General features: G+C 33.2%; 2 protein-coding genes across 5 annotated transcripts; both read left to right on the top strand.

Annotated features, from left to right (window-relative positions):
* The first annotated feature begins 1,681 nt into the window (after positions 1 to 1,681).
* LOC145617796 (uncharacterized) lies at positions 1,682 to 12,336 on the top strand. 4 transcript variants are annotated; one of them, XM_081672550.1, is made up of 5 exons: positions 1,682 to 1,805; positions 2,242 to 2,322; positions 2,463 to 2,566; positions 6,857 to 6,949; positions 11,709 to 12,336. In XM_081672550.1, exons 3-5 carry the CDS (start codon positions 2,475 to 2,477, stop codon positions 12,292 to 12,294), a joined length of 771 nt encoding a protein of 256 aa, XP_081528676.1. In that variant the 5' UTR covers positions 1,682 to 1,805; positions 2,242 to 2,322; positions 2,463 to 2,474; the 3' UTR covers positions 12,295 to 12,336. The 4 variants fall into 4 exon arrangements, with proteins under 4 accessions (XP_081528676.1, XP_081528673.1, XP_081528674.1 ...); XM_081672547.1 differs by having other exon boundaries at positions 2,456 to 2,566; XM_081672548.1 differs by having other exon boundaries at positions 2,242 to 2,347; positions 2,456 to 2,566.
* A 1,567-nt stretch (positions 12,337 to 13,903) lies between these two features.
* Positions 13,904 to 14,666, top strand: LOC145616639 (large ribosomal subunit protein uL11z). Its single transcript, XM_081671396.1, has one exon. The coding sequence runs from the start codon at positions 14,002 to 14,004 to the stop codon at positions 14,500 to 14,502; it is 501 nt and encodes a 166-aa protein (XP_081527522.1). The 5' UTR covers positions 13,904 to 14,001; the 3' UTR covers positions 14,503 to 14,666.
* Positions 14,667 to 24,799: the final 10,133 nt, after the last annotated feature.

Raw genomic sequence — 24,799 nt, 5'->3', positions numbered from 1 at the left:
TGCTATTCAAACACAAAGGGCAAATGTCATCATCACGCACATGTCTATCTTTAAGTCTACCCAAAGTAGCAAGAGCATTAGAGCTAGCTTTCCAAATAAATTGTTTCAGCTTAGGTGGGCCACCAAAATTCCAGATCATTCTCCAAAAGTCCTCACCAATGCTACTATACTGCTGCTCCCATCCTCTAATATGACCCAATCTTCCCAACCAGTAGGCAGACTTTGTAGAGAACATACCATCATCCGAAGGCCACCAATACCTTGTGTCAGCAGGATCTCGCAGACTAAGGGGGATGCTTGCAGCCTTCGGCACATCACTGGCAGCAAGGTGTAACTGCAGAGCCTCCAAATCCCACATTCCTCTCTCATGATCGATTAAAGCAGCAACTTTCAAGTCAGCTGGACTTTCAATATTTGGCATAGGGACAATAACAGAGCTACGACCAGAAAGCCACGCCTCATCCCACACATTTATGCTTTCTCCATTGCCTACTCTCCATTTAAGACCATCAAGAAGCAAAGCTTTTGCCCCCCAAATACTCCGCCACACATAGCTTGGATCATAACCCCTCCTAGCATCCACAAACTCGTCGTTCTTAAAATATCTTGCCTTTAGGACTTGTAAACAAGAGAGGTAGGATTGCACAGGAGTCTCCAACCTTGCTTCGCGAGAAGAGCTTGATTAAAGACTTTTAAGTCCCGAAACCCCATCCCCCCATGAGACTTAGGCAAACATAATTTTTCCCAACTCATCCAATGCATCTTCCGATTTACACCATCCGACCCCCACCAAAACCGGGCTAGCAAGGCATGAATTTCATCCAATAAGCCATCCGGGATTTTAAAAAGTCCCATCATATAAGTCGGGATCGATTGTGCAACCGCTTTGATTAGGACTTCTCTGCCAGCTTGTGACACCAACTTCCCCTTCCATCCTAGCATTTTCTTCCAAATTCTCTCCTTGAGACAACTGAAAATCCCCTTCTTTGATCTTCCAATAATTGTAGGGAGCCCTAAGTATTTTTCATGTTTCGCCACTTCCCTAACACCTAGTACCGTAACAATGTCCCTCCTTCGATTGTACTCCACAATCTTGCTAAATGACACCTCCGATTTTTCAAAATTAATTTTTTGACCCGAAGCTTCCTCATAAATGCTAATAATGTTAGCAATTTTTGAGCATTCATGGAGAGTGGCTCTAGCAAATAATATACTATCATCCGCGAAGAAGAGATGAGAAACCCTTGGGGCTCCTCGGTAAACCTGTGCACCATGGATCTCACCTTCACAAGCCGCTTTCCGAAGTAGACCAGAAAAAGCCTCCGCACAAAGAAGAAATAGATAAGGTGATATTGGATCGCCTTGTCTAAGGCCTCTAGAAGGGATCACCTCACCATCCACAAAACCAATCCACTTAAAAGTATTAGTATTAGTATGTAATCTGTTTGTATCCTTTGTAAAAAAAAAAAGTATTTGTAATAACGATTATTAAATAAAAAAAATATGACTTAACGTTTGGGCTCGAAATTTGACCCGATCTGACTTGACATGATCTGACCCATATCCAACTTGACCCGATTAATTGTTGACCCAAAATCCAAAATGACCCGACCCGAACCCAGCTAATTTGCCAGGTCTAGATAAAGACATAAAGTATACAACTATACAAATACAAGTATGGTAAAAACAAAAAAAAAACCGATGAACGTAGACCAACTGTCTTCCTCCTCTCTCTCAATTTCCCATTGAAGCGCACTCCAAGTTCTCCATTGATATTTCTATCCTCCATTGAAGCAGCTGCTGAGGTAAGTTTTTCTTCTTTTTGCAATCATCGAATATCAATTTCGCAATCTAGGGTTTATCGTTGATCAAATATGATTTAATTGTCAGTATCAGTATAGTAATTTTAGGGTTCGAATTTTCGGACTATTGGTTCTAATAATTAAGGGTTCTGAAAGATCATAACGAGCAATTATGTTGCTAGAGAAGGAAATTATGAACCTAATTTGATGATTGAATTAAATGTGCCTTTTCTCCCTAAAACTATGTGATTTTACGAGCTTGATTTGATGATTGAATCAAATGTGCGTTTTTTCCTTCAAATTATGTGATATTACGAGCCGAATTTGATAATTGATTCAAGTGTGCCTTTTTTCTCTGAAATTATGTGATTTTTTGAGCCGAAATTGATAGTCGAATCAAATTTGGTTACTAATGTGTTGCAGAACCTTTTAATGTTAGGATTGAACTATGAAATTGGACCTGAGCTGTGAGAATACTAAGAGGAACATTTGTGTAAGACCGCCTTACTAGACAGCTTTTGTGAGTCACTACAACTCTATCCCAGGTCTATTTTAACACAAAATGTTTATTATATTAATAAAAAGTACTTAATACTTCATTTAATAAGCATAGAATTCAGTTCTAATCCATGTTTATTAATGATTTTGGCTAGATTGTAGTCTCAACGCATTATGGATGCAAACAGAGATTCAGGGGGTAGAATTTTCCGGAACAGAGGACGGCCATCATATGCTCCATACCAAAAGGATCGTAGAGGTTTTAGGTAACCTCTCTATTTATTTATTTTATTTTTTTTTTTTTTGGGGGGGGGGGGGTGGAGGCTAGCTTTTGTTATACTTGTGTACACATGCATATGTATTTTAAATGTCATTGTCGAACTTGTTCTAAATCTGGATATATGGAATTGTTTATATCTTGAAACTTGTATTGAGCTGCATAATTAATTTTTCAAGTAAATTATGCTTGTTATGTCGAGGTACATGCTAATTGACATTTGAATTGAGTGTCTATGATATGCGTCATGTGTTAATGTCATGTTTGTTTGGTTTTTTATTTTTTATTTTTCCTTACTGCATCATGAGATCAGGTTTTGAGACATACATATGATATGTGTAGCATGCTTTCTTTTTTGATCTGATGTCATGCATTCATGGCTGGCACATGCTATGGGTGTAATGCTTACATCTCTCAATTACATGACGTGTCTAGTTAAGAAATTAAGAAAAGGTGGAACTACAATTTTGAGATGCTTTGTCCGTCCCCACAAGTGACTGTAGAGAACTTTTTCTTTTGAAATTCTGAAAACTTGAATTTATTTGGGAATGAAGGAGCATATGCTATACAGATTACCTGCTATGCTATCTAAGCAAGATAAAACAAGAGAGGGGGGGGGGGGGGGTTAGGGACTTACTTTAGGCTCCTCTTTAAAGTTTTTTCACCTGCTCATGATAAGTGACTCTGTGACAGCCATTGTATAATTTGTATGTAGTTTACAAGCCCTTCCAGTTGGTATGGAGAAATCATCAGCAACTTTAATTAGTATGAGGTTTATATGATAAAGTCTCCTGAAAATGGCAGCGTTAAGCGTGAATGTAATTGGCCTTGGCTAAAGCAGTAGCATATTTGTTGCTATTATAGTTTAGAAGGACTGAGCTATGATGTGTTCACTAGATGTAGTTGCTGTCATTCAATGTTGCAGGGGCTTCACTCTTTAGTTACCTATATGTCTTGGTGGGTAGACTGATGGTTGTTTTCAGTGGTGGATCTTAGTGCTTTTTGAATAATGATTAGCTAGGGCATTTCTTCAGGGGATAACTTTCCCAATGTTTTTTTGCCCCCATTTATTTTTCATTTGTGGAAACAAAGGCAAATTAGGAGCAGTGGAAGAGAAGAACAAGGAGATTAAATTTGATGTTTTTTAGCGCACTTTTTGATTTTCAACACAACAGATACTTTTGGCTGTTACTTTGATCATTTTTAGAAGTTATCAACATATGTGGACAGTCAACTTCTGATTTAGTGTCTGTAAGGACTATACTAATGGCCCGTTTGGTAGCCGGTAATAAATGGTGGTAAATTTTTTTTTGTTTTTTTTTTGAGAGGAATGTTTGGTGGTAATTGAAATGAATCTTAAAAGTGATAATTGGGATGATCAATCAAACTAATAATTGTTGATTTTTATGGTTAATGAAGATTGAGATAGACAGCTCTCCTCAATTTTAAGTGTAAATTAGGAGTGAAATTAACGTTGTAATCTCCATGGTAATGCAATTTCAACACCAGGCATGTGTTCTTCATTTTTTCAATTGCCATCCATTACCACTTTGGAAGAGGTATTAAATTGAAATGAAAATTTCTAAAGGAAAATGGTCATTTTGGGGTAAGCTAGCATTATCATGGTCATGAACCTTGATTTTCCTTACAATTTTAAATACAAATTCATTTCTATCACCATAATTTATGGCCACATACCAAACAGGCCTCAAGTTTAATATGTTGATTTGATTAGAATCGAAGGGACAGTAAAATATTTACAGCCTGAAGCAGCTTTAAGGGCTGGAAGTTAATTAGTGGCTTGCCTGATTCTTAAATGGAAAGTGGAAAAGATTGAAGTACCTTAAGGTTTCATTTTGGAACATAGAGTTGATTATTAGAATTACTAATTGTTCTGGAATGTTAATTTATTAATTTCCATTTCACAAATGTTTGGATAATTGGAAGAGATTTCACAGTTGTTAAATCCAAGTCACAGTTGTTAAATCCAAGTGCACTAATTGAAGAGGAATCAAAGATCAATAGAGTTATAAGATATAGGACAGAGTACATGCAAAGTTTAGGGGGTGGGGCAATCAAAGAATTTACCCCTTGTTACATTGTCAGTTTATCATCATTATTTCTGTTATGATGTATAAACTATCATAAATTCATTATCATCATTTGTCAGCACTTCATTTTTCAAAAGTTACTCGTGATTGGAGGGAAGTGGTTTGTGATGGATTTTTTAGGGAGTGCTTGAATTTGAATGAGAGTTTAAGTAAAGGTCTAAGTTGATGATGTTGAAGTTTTGAAAGTAATTGTGCATTAGTTTTTTGATGGCAAATCTAACCCCCCACCCCACCCCCCCCCCCCCCCCCCCCCCCCCCCAAACAAGCAGATCATTAACTGAAAAAGGTGAATTATAACATGAAAGTGGTACATTTCCTTGCCTAATTTAACATGTTAGGAAGCAAATTGTGGGCTCGTGTCCAATCTCGTGTTAGTGAGTTTGGTAACTATGGTTGGAACTTAAATTGCTGTAATGTCCCTGAGAAATATTTCATTATAAGAACAAACATTTGTTTGGTTGGCTTAATTTATGTTACTTGCTTAATGTTATTGCTACTGTTATTGTTATTATCTGATTGCTATATGCCTATATCTCAACTATATGCATAGGCTAATCTCCCTATTTTTTTTCCTTTGGTAAATGGAAAAGCTGATTTTCATGTACAGTAATTGTTTGATATTATAAGATCATTTCTTGTATTGTAACTAAAAAAATCAGTAAAACTAGTATAATTATATATTGTTTCTATGTGCAATTTGTCCTTTAGTTTTACATATTAGCTACTCCCTCCATCTCCAAATAAAGGTCTTAAGTCTTATTTGCCTTCAGCAAGAGATTTTAGGAAGGTGATTAAAAAAAGATAGAGAGCTTGGTTGATTAAAGGTGAATATTAAAAAAAATAGTGTTTTGTTGATTAAAAGTGAATAAAATAATTAGATAAAGGTGAAATATGACTTATTTAGGAACAAGGATTTTAGGTGAATGGGACTTCTATTTTGGGTACAAAGGGAGTTTGCCTTTATTTACTTTTGAAGAATTTAGTTATAATCATACTATTTGTGTTTTATTTAGTACATTTAATATGTTGAACTCAATTAACTAATTTCAATACATGTTTGATGGCTGCTCAATTAAATAAGTATATATTGGTCTTGTTTAGTTGTTTGGCAATCTTTTGATGGTTGTTGGTTTTTTTTAACTTGGTATTTATCACCTGTTTAGTTGAATTAGTTGTTTATGTACAGTTTCAAAAAAATTCTTGTTTTTGTTATTTAATTTTTAAAATAATCAAAATTTTCAAATTGTCTTTGAAAGCTAGCTCATAAACTGCTCTAGGTTTTCAACAACCATTTACCTAATTTATGTTTGGGCTGTTTAACCGCATTGATTACTCAAAGCCCCAAGTTATTGAAAAATGGCCATTTAAATTGGTTTTTCATTTGAATCTTTGACCAGCTTATTTGACTTCTTGAACAGAATATCTTTCCTTTGCTCCTCTAGTGCTGCAAGTCTTGCAACATGGGGGAGTGCACACAACTTTAGATGTTGGTTATTTTCTAAATCAACAAGCATAAACAAGTAAAAGTATATTGAGTATGTTTAGTGTGAAAGGAGATGTATGCTTACCTAAAGTGGGTATTTACAAGGTAAATGTCGCCATAATTAGAAATTGATGAAGTATTATCGTTCCAAAGTTTTCTTCAGCCAAATCTTATGGTTAGATATTATAATCATATTGCATATATAACAGATTAATAGATAAACTTACGTATATTTACATGGCTAATAAAAGCTATTACTTAATTCGGGCCCAAAATATTTGTGAGCTGTGTGTATTTTTTTTATTTTATTTTTTATTACCTCTTACCTTTACTTTTACTCTAAAATTTGTATAAAATGCTCAATTGACGTTTTCTTTGTGTCTGAAAACTTCCTCTGATACTTCTTTAATTATCATTATCAATTTTCAACCTGTATATCATGTGGGGTATTTGATTTTGTTTTCTGTTGTTGCCATTTGCCAATATTCGTAATACATATTTAAAAATCTCATATTGGTTGATAAACCGTGTGCTAATTACTTGTATGTCTTTCCAAAATTTTAGGATTATTTTTTATGTCTTCTTTCCTAGATGAGCTTTCTGCTGATGACTAATTTTTTTTTACCTATCCTTGTTTTTATTCCACCATTACTAATTACTCTATTAATATAAATTGCTTTTCCAGGCAAAGTTATCTGTGTAAGAACTGTAAGCGGCCTGGGCATTTTGCTAAAGAATGCCCAAATGATTCTGTGTGCAACAACTGTGGGCAACCTGGGTAAGTAAATGAACCTTTGTTGCATAATGAGTTCATTTTATCTAATAAGGCTACCTTGGTCTATTGTTATAGATATTGGAGAATAATGCCTCCCGCATTTAATCAGAACCCTGACTTGACTTTATGGTGTGGAGGGAAATGATCTTTTTTGAAAGTTTGTTGACTGATCTGTCTAGATTTAACAAAACCCTGAAGTCATATGTTTCGTTAAGCAATTAGACCATGATCAGTATTTTAGTTCCTGGAATTGCTGTTAGAGCTGTTAAAGGTTCTGTTTTGGGAAAGGAACAAATTTATGTATAATTAGGCTAATCACTGCATGGGGTAGGCCAGAAGTGTAGAACTATAATTTAAAGGGCTGGTGAACATCTTTTCATTTATGGTGGATACTAGGGTTGCTAATAAAACGTTTGGCAATGTTAGCCCCTGAGATGGGTATTTTCTGATGAATACTCCTGTTGTAGATTAGTTTTCACACTTATCAGGGCCTACATGACAAGATTTCCACCGGATTTTCAATTTGGGTGGTAATCTGAGTATTTAATTAAATTAAGGGGTGGTAATTAAAATAAAGAAAGTTTTGGGTGGTTAGTTTTCAATGGTTACATTTTTGGGTGGTAATTTAAAAATTTTCCTCAATATTTTTTTAACTTAAAGTAAATATGATAGAATTGTGGGGTTTTTTTTTATTATTTTATTTTATTTATTTTTTTTTTATTGAATGAAAGAGTGTGGGATCCTAAATTTTTGTATGGGAAGAGAGAAATTATTAATTACTATTAGGATCTTTCCCAACTTAGAACAAAGTTAGTAAATATTCACAATCTATAACAAATACTAAAGTAGCAACCGCTGATGTCATCTTTTTACAAAGTTGTACACGTGGTGCTATTTCATGAAAAGATTTCCCACTCAAATGCTAATTTTTTAATTTTTTATTTTGAAACAAAATGCTAAATAATTTTAAACAAATAGTAGCTATTATCTATAGGTAATTAATTTATAAAAAGTACATATTACTTTGGTGATTTATGTTGATATTAGGTTGTTGGAGTCTTTATAGGAGTTGTTGGCACAATTGAGGTCAATTAAATTGAACTTATGAACATTTTAAACTCAAAAAAATTTTACAAAAATCCAAAGATAATTTACTGGTAAACCTGTGCATCGTACGGGTGCTAACCTAGTAGGAAATGATAGGAGTACTCATTAAACTTTGATTCAGTCAGTTATAGAGACAATTCAGACAAAAATAAATGCTGGAGAGAAATGTTCTTTGGATTGTTGCTATAAGAAAAGTGAGTGTGATGATTCACTTACAATTTAGTCTTATGGTTATTGTGTATGTGTTGAAAGGATTGAATAGTTTGATAGCTTATGTTGCATTCTGTTTACTTTCTGTAGGCCCTGATCAGTTGTTTTGTAGTTTGTGCACAGTTTTTTTGTTTGTTTGTTTATTTTTATTATTATTTTTTTTTTTTAAATTTTAATTTTTTTTTTACATTTATACTTTGAACCATATTCAGTTTTTCTGCATATGGCCAATTCAGAAACTAGAAGTAAAACTTCAATAGAATTCCCACAAGAGAATCAGTTATTCAATGCTTTGAAATCTATGCTGAAATCACCACTATTCGTTTCATTTGGGAGATGAGGTGTGTTATACATAACTAAAAAGCTGGATAAAAGCGACAATGTTTGTACTCACCTGGTTGCCCATATTCTTTTTGCTAGTTATGAGATCAGTTGCTAGATACTGTCAACCATTATAAACTAGTGGGGACTTCCAAAGTTTTGATATGATAAATGGAGTGTAGATAAACTTTTGCAATAGGGTTTATGCCCTGTTTTGAAGGTGGTAATAAATGTTAGTAATGAGAATGAGTTTGTATGTAAATATAGCCCATTGGATTTAGGCACATATATCAAGGAAGGGTGGATAAAATGTCAAAAGACTATTTACCCCTGCCAACTACCCCCTCCCCCCCCCCCCCCTTTCCCACTACCGACATCACCACCATAGCCACCTACACCGCCAGGTCCACCACCATCCAGACCACTGAAAATAGCGCATCCCTTCACCCCCGAAGTAGAGAAACAAGAGAAGAGAGACAAGACCCACCCTTCAACAACCACCACCAAAATTGACATCAACGATGCAGCAAGACCAATCATCTCACCGGTACTACTGCTCCAATATGTTGTCGTATTTCTCACCACAGTCCATACCACCACCAAAGTAAACATACGAGATGAAATTGAAATACCCACTCTCCACCAACCATCGTCACATAAGAGCAAAGTTTTAAGAAATCAAGAGCTTCTAGGTCGAATTTAGTTATGATGGTTTCAGATTTGAAATATCCAGCCAAATTTGACCACCATGTCCTTGGGTTTGATAAACTTTGAGAACTTCTACAATCGACAGCGATGGCGACGGTGACGGCGCGAAGGTGACGAGAGGGTGTCAGGGGAGGAGGGTGGAGGCCTTGGAGGGCTTTGCCGGTGAAAATGAGAGAAGTGTGGTGATTGATGTTTGGTGGTGTTTCAATAATAAGGGTGGTGGTGACGATAGTTGCCATGGATAATTTGGAGGGATGGAGGTTCTGTTGGTGAGCTGTGAAGAACTATGGGGCTTGGTGCTTTTGGTTAATTGGTTAGCCAGCCAAAGGGAGTGACGGATTGGTTGTTGAGTGTTTGAGGTGAGAGAGGAGGGAAAGTGATAAGGATATTGTGGCCTTTGTGGGTTAATGTTTGTTGGAAAGGTGAAGGTATATCAGTAAAAGAGTAGTGTTAAAGTTGCCTAAAAAAGGAAACAGGTCAAGTAATAAGAACTCCGAAAAAGGAATATAGGTAAAGTAATAAAGAACGGAGAAAGTAATTTGCTGTGCTAGATTCTCAAGTTGAGCTACGAAGCGCTGACATAGGATTTTAGACTTGGTTCTCATTCACACACACACACACACACACACACACACTCACACACACACACACGAAATAAGAAATAAGGGTATAAATGTCGCACACACGCACACACACACACATGAAAAAAGAAATAAGGGTATAAAAGTCGCTCACACACACATAAGAATAAAGAAATAAAGGTATAAAACACACACAAACACAGACACACACACACACACACACACACAAGAAAAAATAAATTTGATCAAGAATAGATATAAAATTTACAATTTTGCTTTCTTACCTGGCCCTAGTTTTCTTTCTCTTCACTCTTCATAGCTCCTCTCTGTAACAGCTCCTCTTCTTTGCCTTCACCACCACGGCAGCAGGCACATCATGTGGCAGTGGTGCACTTGATTTTTGTTAAAATTTCACTGAACGGTTGTGGCTTGATTTTCATATTTCAGCCTCTTGGACCAACTGGAGAGTTGTCCCTTCTCCTAGCTCTCTTCCTGAACTTTCCTGTCCTTTCTCTCCCTCCCATAATTTTTTAATGTTTACTTTCCCTGAATTTCACTGTGCTTACTGGCCCTACTTGTGTTGCTCTTGAATAATAAAGTTACTGAGCTGCCTGCCATGACTTATCATTGCACTAATTCAATGAAATAGGCATCGTTGCACATTATAAGCCTTCTCATAAACTAAATTACTTCATCTAGTCGTTGTGGGACATATGTGAATAGCATAAATGTCTTTTATTTTTGATGGAATCTTTTTCTAAAAGGCTGTTTTGTTGACAATCTTATGTCAGGAAAATGATTTTTTTTTTTTTCTTCCTTTTTGAATTTTTTTTTTTTTTTTCTTTCTAATTTTGATAAATTTCATTTCTGATATCAACCTCTCCATTGTTGAAGGGCAAAATTTTGAGTTCTCAAATTAGATTTGGCCTGAAGATAAACAATGCTTGGAATTCATAAGCTAAGTCATGTTGGTAAATGTTAGTCCTGTCTGAGAGTATTAAGTTCCGCTAGGCATGCTTCTGTGATCTGTTGGTCAAGCTCTTTAAGCTTTCTGGGTTGTGAAGAAGATGCTTGTGCTTTTTGTATCATTTGATGTGAAGTTAACGCTACACTTAGAAAGCAGCATTGTCTTCTTGGTGTCTGTCTACATGATGGTGACTCCACAAAGTTTTGGAAGTTTGAAACCAGGGCAATATCAAAGCCACTGCTGTCTCTAATAGGAATTGTTAAGGGATTGTACTTGGTTTAATAAAGAAACATGATATTTACGCTCCATCCTTTTGAAAGTATATTTAACAGATATACTTATTTTGTCTGCCAGTTATAGCATACAAGTACAATTTGTAGTACTCCTTTTCTCCTTTGTAGCCTAAATATGTTTCCTTTACTGTTTCTCTGAAGTTGGGCTCAATGCCCATCCGCGAACTCTCTTTTAATCTGTTTTCTCTTTATCTTTGTGCCTTTTATTTATGTTAACTTTTAACTGAGACAGGAATAGCTTATTAATATTCTATAAAATTTTAAATTTGGCCCCTTAAATCTCTCCTCAGTTTTTTATGTTATAAGGAATAATCAACTTTAATTCATGTAGCCGACCCCAATTATGGGATTAAGGCGTTGATTGATTGATTGATTTGGTAAATTGTTGAATCATCTCTAGTACATTTGTGGGTGTAAGCTTCTCAGTGATAGGTTTCCTGCTAATGGATAAATGCATAAATGCATGATATATGCATATATGTTGCACCAACCTGTAGATCTTTTTTATTTTTCTGGCACTGTGGCTTATCAGTATAAAGCTCCACTTGGTTAATAGTAATTTTCATGGATTTTAGGCACATGGCTGCTGAATGCAACTCAAAAACAATGTGTTGGAACTGCAAAGAACCAGGTCATCTATCTACCGAATGCAAGAATCAACCTATTTGCCACTCCTGTGGGAAGATGGGTCATCTGGCCCGAGAGTGTCCTAAATCAAGCGATCCAAGAGTTTGCAGCAATTGTTTCCAGCCAGGCCATTTGACAGCAGACTGTATGAATGAAAAAGCATGCAACAAGTGCCGAAAACCTGGCCACCTTGCTCGTGACTGTCTCAATGAGCCTATTTGCAACAACTGCAATTTAACTGGACATATGGCCCGCTATTGTCCTAATCTAACTTTCCCGCCACCATTTCCACCACCATTGATGTTTAGGGGCCCTCCACCCATGCTTGGTGGCCCACCACCTATTCCTCCGCCCATTGCTGGGGGTCAATTGTATGATATCTTCTGTCAAAATTGTGGACGTCCAGGACACATAAGTCATCAATGCATGTACATGATTATGTGTGGTGCCTGTGGTGGGCGTGGTCATCGATCATTTGAATGCCCATCAGGTCCAATGCTTGATATGAATCATATGATCTATCGGCGATTTTGACAATTTACTGATATATGAAAAGTTCATTTATAGATTTTCAAATCTTTGCTTAATACATCGTAGTATACTAGTATTGAACTTGGTCTTTTGAAAGAAATTCACTGATCGTGCAGGTTAGATGATTTTACTTATTGGCCCTTATGGTTTTGGTTTGTTTTTCCTTTTTTCGGTAGGGATTGAAAATTGGCAAACCATCATTAGAACAAATAATAAGGGGCAGAAAAGAGTTTCATGCGATGTTTGTTCAAGGACTGGAATAAGATATTCGGCCCAAAAATGCCAATATGCCAATATGGGTTATTTTGGCTCCAGCCACGGCCTTGTTAGTCCAATTTTTGTAGTACGAGTGTACGATTTTTATTTTTGAAATTATATACTCCATCTCTTATTTTTTGCTCGATAGAGGTAAGTTACATTAAAAATTGGGGAGAAAAATGGTGGGGTAAGTCCGTAAGTGAGCTGGTTGTGAGAATAAAAGTGTGATCCCATATGGTTAAAAATATAGTGCGGTATGACTGAAAAGGAAATTGGTAGGGAGTATAGGGTGAACCAATTTCGTCAGGATCCACCTTATTTTCCTATGTATTTTCCTTTCGGTTCCTATCCACCTTCCTTCGATACTCACCTCGATATGAAAATGACGCGAATGATTTAGTATCACTCAAACCCAAACTAGCTTAACCCTAGTAAGGGTGTAATTGAATTGAGATTCAATAAACTATTCAGGCTTGAGCTTGTTTGAAGCTCGTTCATGTTTGTTTATTTAATAAATGATCCGAACTTGAATAAATTTTATAACTCCTTTAAAAAATGAGCCGAGCTTGAGCAAATAAATTTTGCTGCTCATATAAATGAGTTTGAATACGAATATAGATATACGTAATTAAATACTTTCACGAACTACTCGTTTATTTATGTTCATGAAATAACTCATTCTTTGTTAAATTATTTATTTTATTGTCACCGATTTACCATATTTTTTTACAAAAATATCGTATATTTATTCCTTTTTTTTTTTTGGTAATTTTGAGATTTCAAACATCAAAGGTACATAGCTTATTTATTAGAGATACTTGTTCATGAAAAAAACACGTTTATAAATTTGTTTAATAAATGAGTCATTCACAAACCGTTTGCGAATACCATAGTGTACTAATGAACCGAGCTTTAAAACATTTTTGACCTCACTTTTTTTTTTTACCTCACTTAAAGTCTCAAAATTAAGCTCGAAGTCTCGAACTCATCTAAAGTAAATAAACTTGAACATGAAAAAGTAATACTCGACTCGACTCAATTTATTCACACTCATAGACCCGACCTACCTAGTGACTCGAATTGACACCTCCACGTCAAAGTTTGCAAACACCACCAATCCCTAAACCGTTTGCAAACACCAACATCAAATTCGTACACCATGGTAAATTGGTAATGAGTCATCCACACACATACAGCAATCCTTAAACAACACCAACATCAAATTTCACATACGTAGCACTAGTATTAAAGCCCATAAAAAATTTAAAAAATCCACACATTAGTAAAAAAGCCCAACAAAATGAACGAGTAACCAAAACCCTAACCCTATAAACACCCCTCTTAAAAACCCTAATTCGCACACTTTATCCTATTTCCGCCCAACCCCATTTTCACACCCACCACTTTCTCTCTCCTCCTTCCGCCGTCACCTCCTCCCACTATCTCCCCACCATGCCGCCGAAGCTCGACCCCTCCCAAGTCGTCGACGTCTTCGTCCGAGTCACCGGAGGCGAAGTCGGAGCCGCGAGTTCACTCGCCCCCAAAATCGGACCCCTCGGTCTTTCCCCGAAGAAAATCGGAGAAGACATTGCTAAGGAAACCGCCAAAGATTGGAAGGGTCTTCGTGTTACAGTCAAGCTTACTGTTCAGAATCGTCAAGCTAAGGTCACTGTTGTTCCTTCTGCTGCTGCTCTTGTTATCAAGGCGTTGAAGGAGCCTGAAAGAGACAGGAAGAAGGTGAAGAATATCAAGCATACTGGTAATATTTCTCTTGATGATGTTATTGAGATTGCTAAGATTATGAAGCCTAGATCTATGGCGAAGGAATTGAAGGGTACTGTGAAGGAGATTTTGGGGACTTGTGTTTCTGTTGGGTGTACTGTTGATGGTAAAGATCCTAAGGATTTGCAACAGGAGATTGCTGATGATGAGGTTGAGATTCCAGAGAATTAAGGGGTTTTTTTTTTAAATTTGGGTAATTTTTGATTTTTGATGGAATCCTTGATTTTGGTTGTTAATGAGGAAATTGTTATGATTAGGGTTTTGATGGATGAATTTTGCAGAAAAATTATGTTATATTTCGATAATTTTGAGTATGGATATGTTTTTCTCTGTCATTTCCTTTTTATAATTGCATATGTTATCATGGATTTTGTTAAGGATCATTAATACAGTAGTTTTTTTTTAATCTTATCAAATTAGTTGTTTTATCTTTGATTATTCATCTGTTGATTTTGGTTAATTGCTCTGGAATGTTGTTTTGGGTATAATTGAATTTTAATTTGCAGTTGGTTTTTCAATTTTATTATAGCTGTGTAATATATTGAAGTCATTTGTGATAGTTTAACTGATTTTGAATCTTATCTGAATATTCTATTGAAATTATTGCTTTATCTTTGATTATTTATCAATTGATTTGGTGGATTTTGGTATGATTGATTTTGAAATTGTTCAACATTGGGTCGCTCTTTTAATATATTAAAGTCATTTGTGATGTTAAACTGATTTCAAATCGATTTAAGGTATAATTACTAATAACTTTATTATGTTTCAAACTGCTCAATGTTGCAATTATGCTGCAAGGTTTCTGGTAAAGTAGATTGGACTTCGTTCGAATTTGTTTAAACCTATGGTGTTGTTACTCATATTAAACCATACTGCTTGGTGGTCAAGTTTATGGGTTTGATATTCAGCAGAATGCTTGAGCAATTGTGTTTGTTGGCCGCGCTCGCCTGCTCGGTCTTGAATCAATGTTAGTTGTTCTTAGACTAGCAATTCTATTAGTATTCTCCATTAGTTCACGAGTTCAGAATAAATTTTCCATCATATTGGGATTTCTATATTCCTTAGTAATGGATAGCATTGGTGATATTGGTTGCCTAAGCCCAGTCTTTTGGCAAGTATACACCAATCTCGATTTAGCGTTGGTTTTAGCTAGCCTTGATGGGGAATCATGGGTTTCATTAATCGTGCTTAGGAGTTAATAACTGATCGGGCCGAGACTTAGCTTTGTCTAGCTTAAAGATTACATGCAGTGTTTACCTTTGACCAATCTACTATACTCCCAACTTGGCTAAAAAGGTTTTACTTGCACGTACTGCTGTACTAGAAATAGATAACAGAGAAGATTGCTGTGGCTTGTGAGTGATATCCTGCTTTGCGAGTTTGCCTGCAAAATGATAAAAGCCAAGATAATATTAATGCTTAAAAATGCCTGGCTTTGTTAAAATATAATGCTTTATATTTAAGAATGATAAGTTTGGGCTAAAAAAATCCATTTATTAGGTGGTTTTACATGTTTCTTGTTCAATAGTGAATCACGAGTAAATACAAGTTTCTCAACATGAGAAACATTCTATGTATCTCAAAGGAGCAATTTTGTCATTTTCAGTTATTAAGTTGGGCAATATTGTAATTTTGTCAAATAAATAGATGAATTCAAGCTGTAACAGAGGAAACTGAACATGAGCTTTAACGGAGGAGCTAGGATGATGCATCTACCCTTTAGGGTTAACACCGACCCTTATTTCTCCATTACATATTAGGGTTTTCTTTTAATTTGGCGGCGGAGCCGTCGTTAAAACGGTGGTAAAAATGGTGGTTCAAGAGAGGAAAATTTGGCAGTTTTAATGGAGTACTACTTAAAATGAAGGTTGGAAGAGGACGAAGAAGAAGGATGAAGATGGAGGTGGGTTAGAGTTGGGATCGAAGGATGATGGAGTTGGGTTGTTGATGGAGATTTGAGGAAGGAGTCACGGGAGGAAGAAGGAGATGAGGGGAAAAAGTAATAAAATATTAACAAAGTTTGTCTTATTTACTATTTGCCATGCTTTTCTCATGTTGAGAAACTGGGGCAAGCCCGTAAATCACCATCTTAAAGTACCAATTATGTGACCCAATTCAAGAAATCTGAAACACCCATTACCTTCAGAATGCTCCTTTAATAGAATCCAGATTAGGCACCCCATAATTGAGAATTATACAAAATAAAAAATTTTTTGAGACAAAGACTTGGGTTATCGATTGTTCCACAATGGCTAAGTGAAGATAGCATCATACACTTACAAAGCCAACATTTCTGAAGCACCTTTGAGACAATATCACACATCACAAAGTTCAAAGCGTGGACCACATGATATGATGGCCTGATGGGCATACCTGAATGCTATTATCTCGATGAATTCTGCATCAATCTAAAGAGGCAGAATCACATTAGCAAAACATTGGATGCATCCTCTTCCATAATTGGAATAAATGACATTGAGAGACCACTTACTCCTGTCTCTTCCTTCACTTCTCTAACAACTGCTGCACATATATCTTCTCCCTACATGGTAAATAAACCATTAGAAACTTACAATATGCATAAAGCAACAATAAACAGGAAGCGGAAAGTAAAAGTCTCTTAGATATATACTTCATCCACGACTCTAGTAGGCATCTTCCAGGTACCTAATCCTTAAAATCCGCCACTCTTCTCCTGTACTACAAGCATCTATAAATAACAATTGATCAGGCTATGACTTCTAAACTATGACTATATAAAAAGCATTTGGTACTCAGCAGTTGGACATTAGAAGTTAAGAACCATAATCATGGGACAATCAAATGGTAGTCAACAGTTAGACTGCTCAACCTCAATCTGGTGGCTAGAACCCGAGTACATGATCAAATTTGAACTGCCAAATTCAAATCCGATAAACTCAAGTTTTCAGTTTTGAACTGAAAAGAGCTGAGCCTTCTTTACCCCTCCCCACCCTATCCATATTATAAATTTCAACTGCTTTCAAATCTATGTTATGTCCCACTAAACTCTACCATATGCTCATTATCTTATTGGATATTTTATGTCTCACTATACTATACAAAGTAGTGTTTAAGATTTTGAACATACAATTATTTATAATTGAATATTTAATTAAAGAGCATTATTTTAGATGAAAAATGTATAAAATTTATAATTTTGTACTCCCTCCGTTTCATAAAGATGTTCCTGTTTCGCAAATCGATGCAATATTTTACCCATCTTTGACCGCAAACATCTTTAATCTCACACTAGCAAAAATTATAAAAATTAGATATTAATAATCTACTCACCAAGACGAATCAAACTAGATCCCACATGACTATATTTGCTCTTATAGATTAAGAGAAATTTAGAAGATTCTCTCTTTCTTAAAAAAGTCAAAGATTCAAAACAGGAACATCATTGTGGAACGGAGGGAGTACTTGTTATTGAAAATTTTTGAAGGTAGCACACACTCCTTATTATAATTGTAAGAATCATTCCATGAAAACTACAACATAGCACACACTCTTATTGAAATTCCTTATTAAATTTGTTAAAATAACTAATTCATGATATAATTGGGTGCTTTAATTAGTAGTATAAAAATGAAATTTTAAGTATATGCACGTATTCATTTTAAAATTAATGCATTTACTTATTGATCATGAATAAGAACGAAAATGAACATTTATCAATACGTAAATTAACATTTATATATAATGAAAATGAACATTTATCAATACGTAAATTAACATTTATCATCTATTAAAATGTGAATGATGTTATACTAACAACATATAAATGAACATTTAACAAAATGAAAATGAACATTCATAAAAATAAAAAAAAAATTAAAGAAATAATAAATAATAAAAAAAATAACTACGAACTATAATCTTTGTTTCTCTTCTCTGAAATGGTTTCCTTCGCTCTGCAAACAAAACTGAAGAATGTACAGATATAATTTATTAGTTCTTCAATAAAAATTGCTAAGATTATAGTATAATACTTACATTGATTTACATTACTATATATGTAAATGAACATTATGAATTTCATATATTATCAAAAGATTTCATAGTATGCACAAGTCAGTTTCTCAACTCAAATGAATGAATATTTATATATGCATTTCATAAATGTGCATAACGTATCATAAAAATGAACAATTTTTTATTTTGGCATATAAAGTCAAATATAAACTCAAATAGATTCAAATATACAAATGAACATTTATAATTTAGTATATGTTCATATATTACCTCGGAATTGTAGAAATGTTAACATATATACCATAAGTTTTAATATCTTTTAAAAGTTCTTGATCTACAATAGGAGATTTTTACAATGACTATGTAGTACTCTCTCCGTTCCTAAATGTTTTTTACGTTTCCATTTAGGGTGTTTCTTTTTATTCTTTACATTTAGTATCTTTCCTATTTTGGTCATAAATTTTGGACTATTTACCCTTGTTTTACAATTTTTTTTTACTCAAAAGTCCTTACTTTTCCATGTGCTATTGTACTTTTTGTACTATTTTAATACTTTTTCAACACTTATTATTACTTTCTCTCTCCTCTCTCTTCTAATTTCTCCACCCCACATGCTCAACTTTGTATTTTTCAATAAATTTGTACTTTCAATCATTGAAATATTCCAATATACATCAACTTTACACAATTTCTTAATTACCGCGCATAATTCCAAATGTAAAAAACATTAGGGAACGGAGGGGGTAATATATAAATAAATATTTGTATTAATCATTTATTAACATGTGAATGATTGTATACTAATATATAAATGAACATTTATCAAAATGAAAATGAACATTTATAATTTTTTTTTTTTAAAAAAAAAAAAAACCACTACGAACTAATTTAATTAATGCTTACTTTTCTCCAGATTTTTTTTGGTGTTCTTCTCTGAAGCTATTTCCTTCATATTGCTATAAAAAAAATGAAATACTTCATACTCAAAATTCAAAATGTACTTGTTGAAATTACTAGTTTTAAAACTAAAAATAGTAAATGTTCATGTAATACAATTGCAACAATAAATTATAAAAATTAGGGTTTATACTCTTTTTCGAATTGAATATGAACAAAATCACTTACTCCTTTGAATTTCGACCTTGATTTGTTGAATTATGTAGCAGTTGAACAACTTTTTTGGATAATTTGTCACAAAGTTTGTTGAAAATTTTGGATTAGAAAATGCTGAAAATGGGTGTAGAGAGAGAAAATGCAGAAAATGGGTGAGGAGAGAGAAAGTGAAAAAAGATAAATGGTGGTTTGATTTTTATTGTACAATTGCAGAAAGTGGGTATATGAGGGAGATTGTGAGAGGGGGTGTAGGGTGTGGTACCTACACTAGGGTCTAGTGTATACCAATTAGTAGTTTATCCCTAGACCCAAGACTAGGCACCTATACCTACACCCCCTTCCAAACGATGTGCATAATACCCACTTCACATCAACTACTACATTTAAAAAAAAAAATTAAAACCACAACTTTTCATTTATTCATTTCAATTTCTCTACACATTCTCTCTCCTCACCCATCCTCTCTCCTCACTCATTCTCTCTTTACATCATTTCTCTTCCATTTTCTCTCTCATCAAAAACTTTTATTGCGAAAGTATTACAAACTTATCACAAATTATCACAAGAAATCTTTCTATCACTACGAAATTCAATAAAAACAAGACAAACTTTGAAAGAGTAAGTTATTTGTTCAAATTTGGAACAAAAAATACTATAGTTTATTAATTTTTTTTTTTTTTTTTTGCAATTGTATTTTAGAAACATAATTGAAACATCAACATTGGAAAATGTATCATCGTAAGTATCATACTATTGCTTTAGTATTTTTTTGTTCAAAAACTAGTAAATTAAACCAGTACATTCTTCAACTTTTTTTTACAGAAGGAAACAGTAGTATTAATAATTAGTTCATAGTGATTTTATTTTGGACAAATGTTCATTTTTATTTTGATAAATGTTCATTTCCATATTGAAAAATGTGCATTTATATATTAGTATACTATCATTGACATAATAATGTTAATTGTTTTTCAAAGTTTGGAGTGGAAAATTATTTTGATGAATGTTCATTTTTATTATTGTAAGGTGTTCAATTGCATAATTGTATATAGTCATTCACAATTTTTCATATTAACATTTTGATAAAAGTTTATATTTGTGTCATCTTCTTCCCAATATTTCATGTTCATTTCAATTTTGAATTTTAATATATGTTTTTTTTTAATATGAATATATGGTCAATAACATATTGATAGCTTCAAGGGTTTATTCACGTATATATTTCATGTTCATTGATCGGTAATAGATGGTCATTTCAAACTAATATATATTCATTTATATATAAATAGATGTTCATTTCCATAATAATAGATGGTCATTTCAAACTAATATATGTTCATTTATATATTAATAAATATTCGTTTCCATAAAAATAGTTGATTATTTTCAAATTAATATATGTTCATTTATATATTAATAGGTGTTCATTTCCATAAAAATATATGGTCATTTCAAACTAATATATGTTCATTTATATATTAATAAATATTCGTTTCCATAAAAATAGTTGATTATTTCCAAATTATTTATGTTCATTAAAATATTAATAGATGTTTATTTTCATATTGATCATGTCAATTGTTATACTCATCCATATTCATATTCATATAAAAATTGGTTCATTTCAACACTTATATTCTTGTTCAAATCTAATGATTTATATGTTTTTGTCTATTAGTTAAAATAATTTGTGGATATATTAGATCAAGCCACACAATAGCATGAAAAAATGAAGATGGCAAACATAAAAAAAATAAAAATAAAAATAAAAAAAATAAATCAAGAAGGCATGGAGTCGCCAAGCAACATAAACCAATAGCACAATTATCTTAAATTGTTCGAATTCGGATTGAGAAGTTTATTGTGTTTGATAATGTATGTGGAACATGAAATTTATATATATATATATATTGTGTGTGTGTGTGTGTACATACATACATACATACATACATACTTACATACTTAATATATATATATATATATATATATTACATATATATATATATATATATATATATATATATATATATATATATATATATATATATATATATATATATATATATATATATATATATATATATATATTATACAATTTCATTTTGATTTTTATGAAGGACATAAACCTTTCTTTTTCCTTGAGTACTACTATAAATCACGTCCTTCAAAAAGAAATATATAGATAGTATATATATATAATGTTCATATTAGGAAAACAACATGTTCATAAACAAAAAAAACTAAATACTACATCCGGTCCAAATCACTTGCAACTTTGGAATATTTTATATCTCACAAATAATACCCCAAAGTTGCGAGTAATTTGGACCAGAGGTAGTATTCATAACAACTTGAATTGGTGATTGGCCATTAACAATTGTAAATTTTAAACCTTCACTAACTATATATATATTAGAACATTTGGGAAAAAAGTTATACTTTGTATGTCATAATTCATACAATATTAAGTAATTGTTTATTAATCATTATCAACATAATAAATGTTCATTTACAAAACTAGTAATAAACCAATAAAGAAATACTCGTATAACCTTATCAATAAAATAATAAATGATAAAATGTTCATGAACCAAAAAGCATATGATAAAAAATAACTATAGAAAATCAAACACCTAATAATAATTACCAAAACATAGCTACATACAAAAATGTTCATTTATTATTACATAAATGAACAAATTTCCTAAACAACAAATTTGACATGAAACTTGTTTGTTTATTAATCTATTCATGAATTTGAAAATTAGTAAATCAATATTTATTTTCCATGGACATGTATTATCACCCCACAAATTAATTAAAAAATAAGTACAAAATATGTAAATGTAATTCATTTTTCTATAATAATGGATCACAATTAAAATGTTCAATAGTAATTAATTATATGTTCATTTGAAAGATATTATATGTCCAATATGAAATAATTACATGTTAATTTATAATTACTATTGAAAAAATGTTCATTTACAAAATATTGTATGTTCACTTATAAAGTCAAATACGTTCACTTATAAAAGTTTTATATCTTTGGTTTCAAAAAAAAAAAAAGTTTTATATCTTTATTAAAAAATAAAAAAGAAAAATCAATAAATATTAAAAAGAGGAAAAAATTTAAAGGAAAAACACATCTGTAACTTTTCTCTTTTTCTTCAACACCATAGCTACCTTATGAAGCTTCATATTTCTCTCTAATGATACTCATACCATAAGAATTCATCAATGGAGGGAGTAAATACATATCCAATTATTTACCACAATCCCCAATTACACTAAATAACTTCTAGATTTTAGTCAATATTCACTCTAGAATTTCATGATTTCATCAATAATTTCTTTAATAGAGGGGGCACCTTAAAGCAAGCTACCTCCCATGGAAGTCAAACACACCTCATAATCAAAACCACACCTTCAACCAAGTGAAATTAACCACCATAAACCCTACTATTTAACTAAATAAACACAAATATAATTATAATGAGCAAATTAAATATTTAAAAGTCAACTATTGTAGCCTCGTCGTCGTCACTACCACAACAATTCAACAACAGTAGGCAATTTTGGATCAAATTATTTGAACAATTATTGTGTTTGTTTGTTGAAATAGCTTCGCTGCGGTGGTGGTGGAAAGCAGTAGTGTTTCATTGGAGTAATACTCATGAATACATAGGGGGATTGGGAATACTAATTAAAACGGTGTAGTTTGATAGGGGGTGTAGGTAGTACTAGATACACCTGGGTCTTGGGAAAAATTTACTACATTACAAGCAAGTGTAGCTGTGTAGGCCTATAATAATCATCCCTTTAATATTGAGGTCCATTAGACTCAATTTTCAAAATTTCCATTTCCCACCCTATTCCTTTATCTCCTTCCTATAGAATACTAGCGAAACCTAAATTCACATAATACTACTCATTTCTGCAGATTGTGAAAAAAGTTATAATTCCCAAAGACACCAATATATACTAAGGGCCTGTTCTCATTGACTGAACTCAGCTGAACTGAACTGAACTCAGCTGAACTGAACTGAAAAGAATATTTTATAAGAGAAGGAAATTAGGAGCTGAACTGAACTGAATTGAGCTGAACTGAACTGAACTCAGCTGAACTAAACTGAATTTCAACGTAAGAGAACAGGCCCTAAGACTATTAATTAAAGTTTTTTTAATACTAATTTCTGATTTTGCTTTTCTACTTATTTTGATCATTTTGCTAGATTAGAATAAACCCATGTTCCTATATATACTGTCAACTCAAATTATTCTTAAGACAAGTCATCCTTTTCATCTTTGTATTTTATTAAGCGACACTTCGTACTTAGATAGGGCAGGAAAGGGTTAGATGGTTGCAAACTCTAGCTAAGACATGTGTATTTTGAACCTAGAAACTCAGACATTAATAACTGAAACTAACCCCCCCATAGTATCACATGACACAATCTAGTATAGTTGTATGTCTTCTACTAATGTCTAAACTATAGTTTGCTTACCAAGTTTACTTTCATCTTAGTAAACTCGGAAAGCAAATTATCATGTCTAAATGCTAGATGAAGTTGTTCTACAAGCATCAAATTAAAGATATCATTACAGTAGAGTCCACAAGGAAAAACATATTTTCTGCTATAAAATTAGTTCAGCCAATGCCAATTTTTATTGAAGAACATAACACTTACAAAAAGCATTTTAAAATCTATGAAGAAAAATACAATAGCATGAAAAAAGTCCAAAACAAGTAGACTAGTACTAATACTACTTATAATGATGGATAATAAAAGACATATATGGCGTAATCAATTATCTTAAAATGTGCAGGGGTTGGAGGTCAGTGGTTTGTTGACTTCGCGAAGACAATAAGGCAGCTTGGATAACTTTTGCCACTCATGTTTTCTAAGAAGATAAAATTGTAAATCTGTCTCATAGTCGATATAAACGGTGCTATAATCTAGAAAAGGTGTTCCTTCAGGCTCCAGGAAAGCGCTGTCAGTGGACGAATCATCACCATCATCGTGATTTTCTTGTGCTAGTTCTCCATCTGGTTGAAATTTTATTCCTACCCTTGAATCCTCTGCCCCTTGATGATGTTCTTCTGGTGAAACGTGTTGTTGCTGTAATAAGGTCATTTCAACGGATAAATCCTCTTGATGATCCTGTAGTAATCCTGCAACTGCTGAATGATCGGGTGGTGGTGGTCTTACAGAAACTAGACTCTCTGTGTAACAAGAAAAAGCCTTGTTTCCAGGAAACCGGAGCGATTTCATTTGTTGAGTACTCAAATCATAGCATGTTATTGTGTTGATGCCAAACACAATTGCCTTATTTTTCCACATCATCTTTGGTT

The sequence above is a fragment of the Chenopodium album genome, chromosome 26 (assembly GCF_948465745.1).
Source record: "Chenopodium album chromosome 26, dcCheAlbu1.1, whole genome shotgun sequence".
In the NCBI taxonomy this organism is placed as follows: Eukaryota; Viridiplantae; Streptophyta; class Magnoliopsida; order Caryophyllales; family Amaranthaceae; genus Chenopodium; species Chenopodium album.
This window is presented reverse-complemented; position numbering and strand designations above follow the sequence as displayed.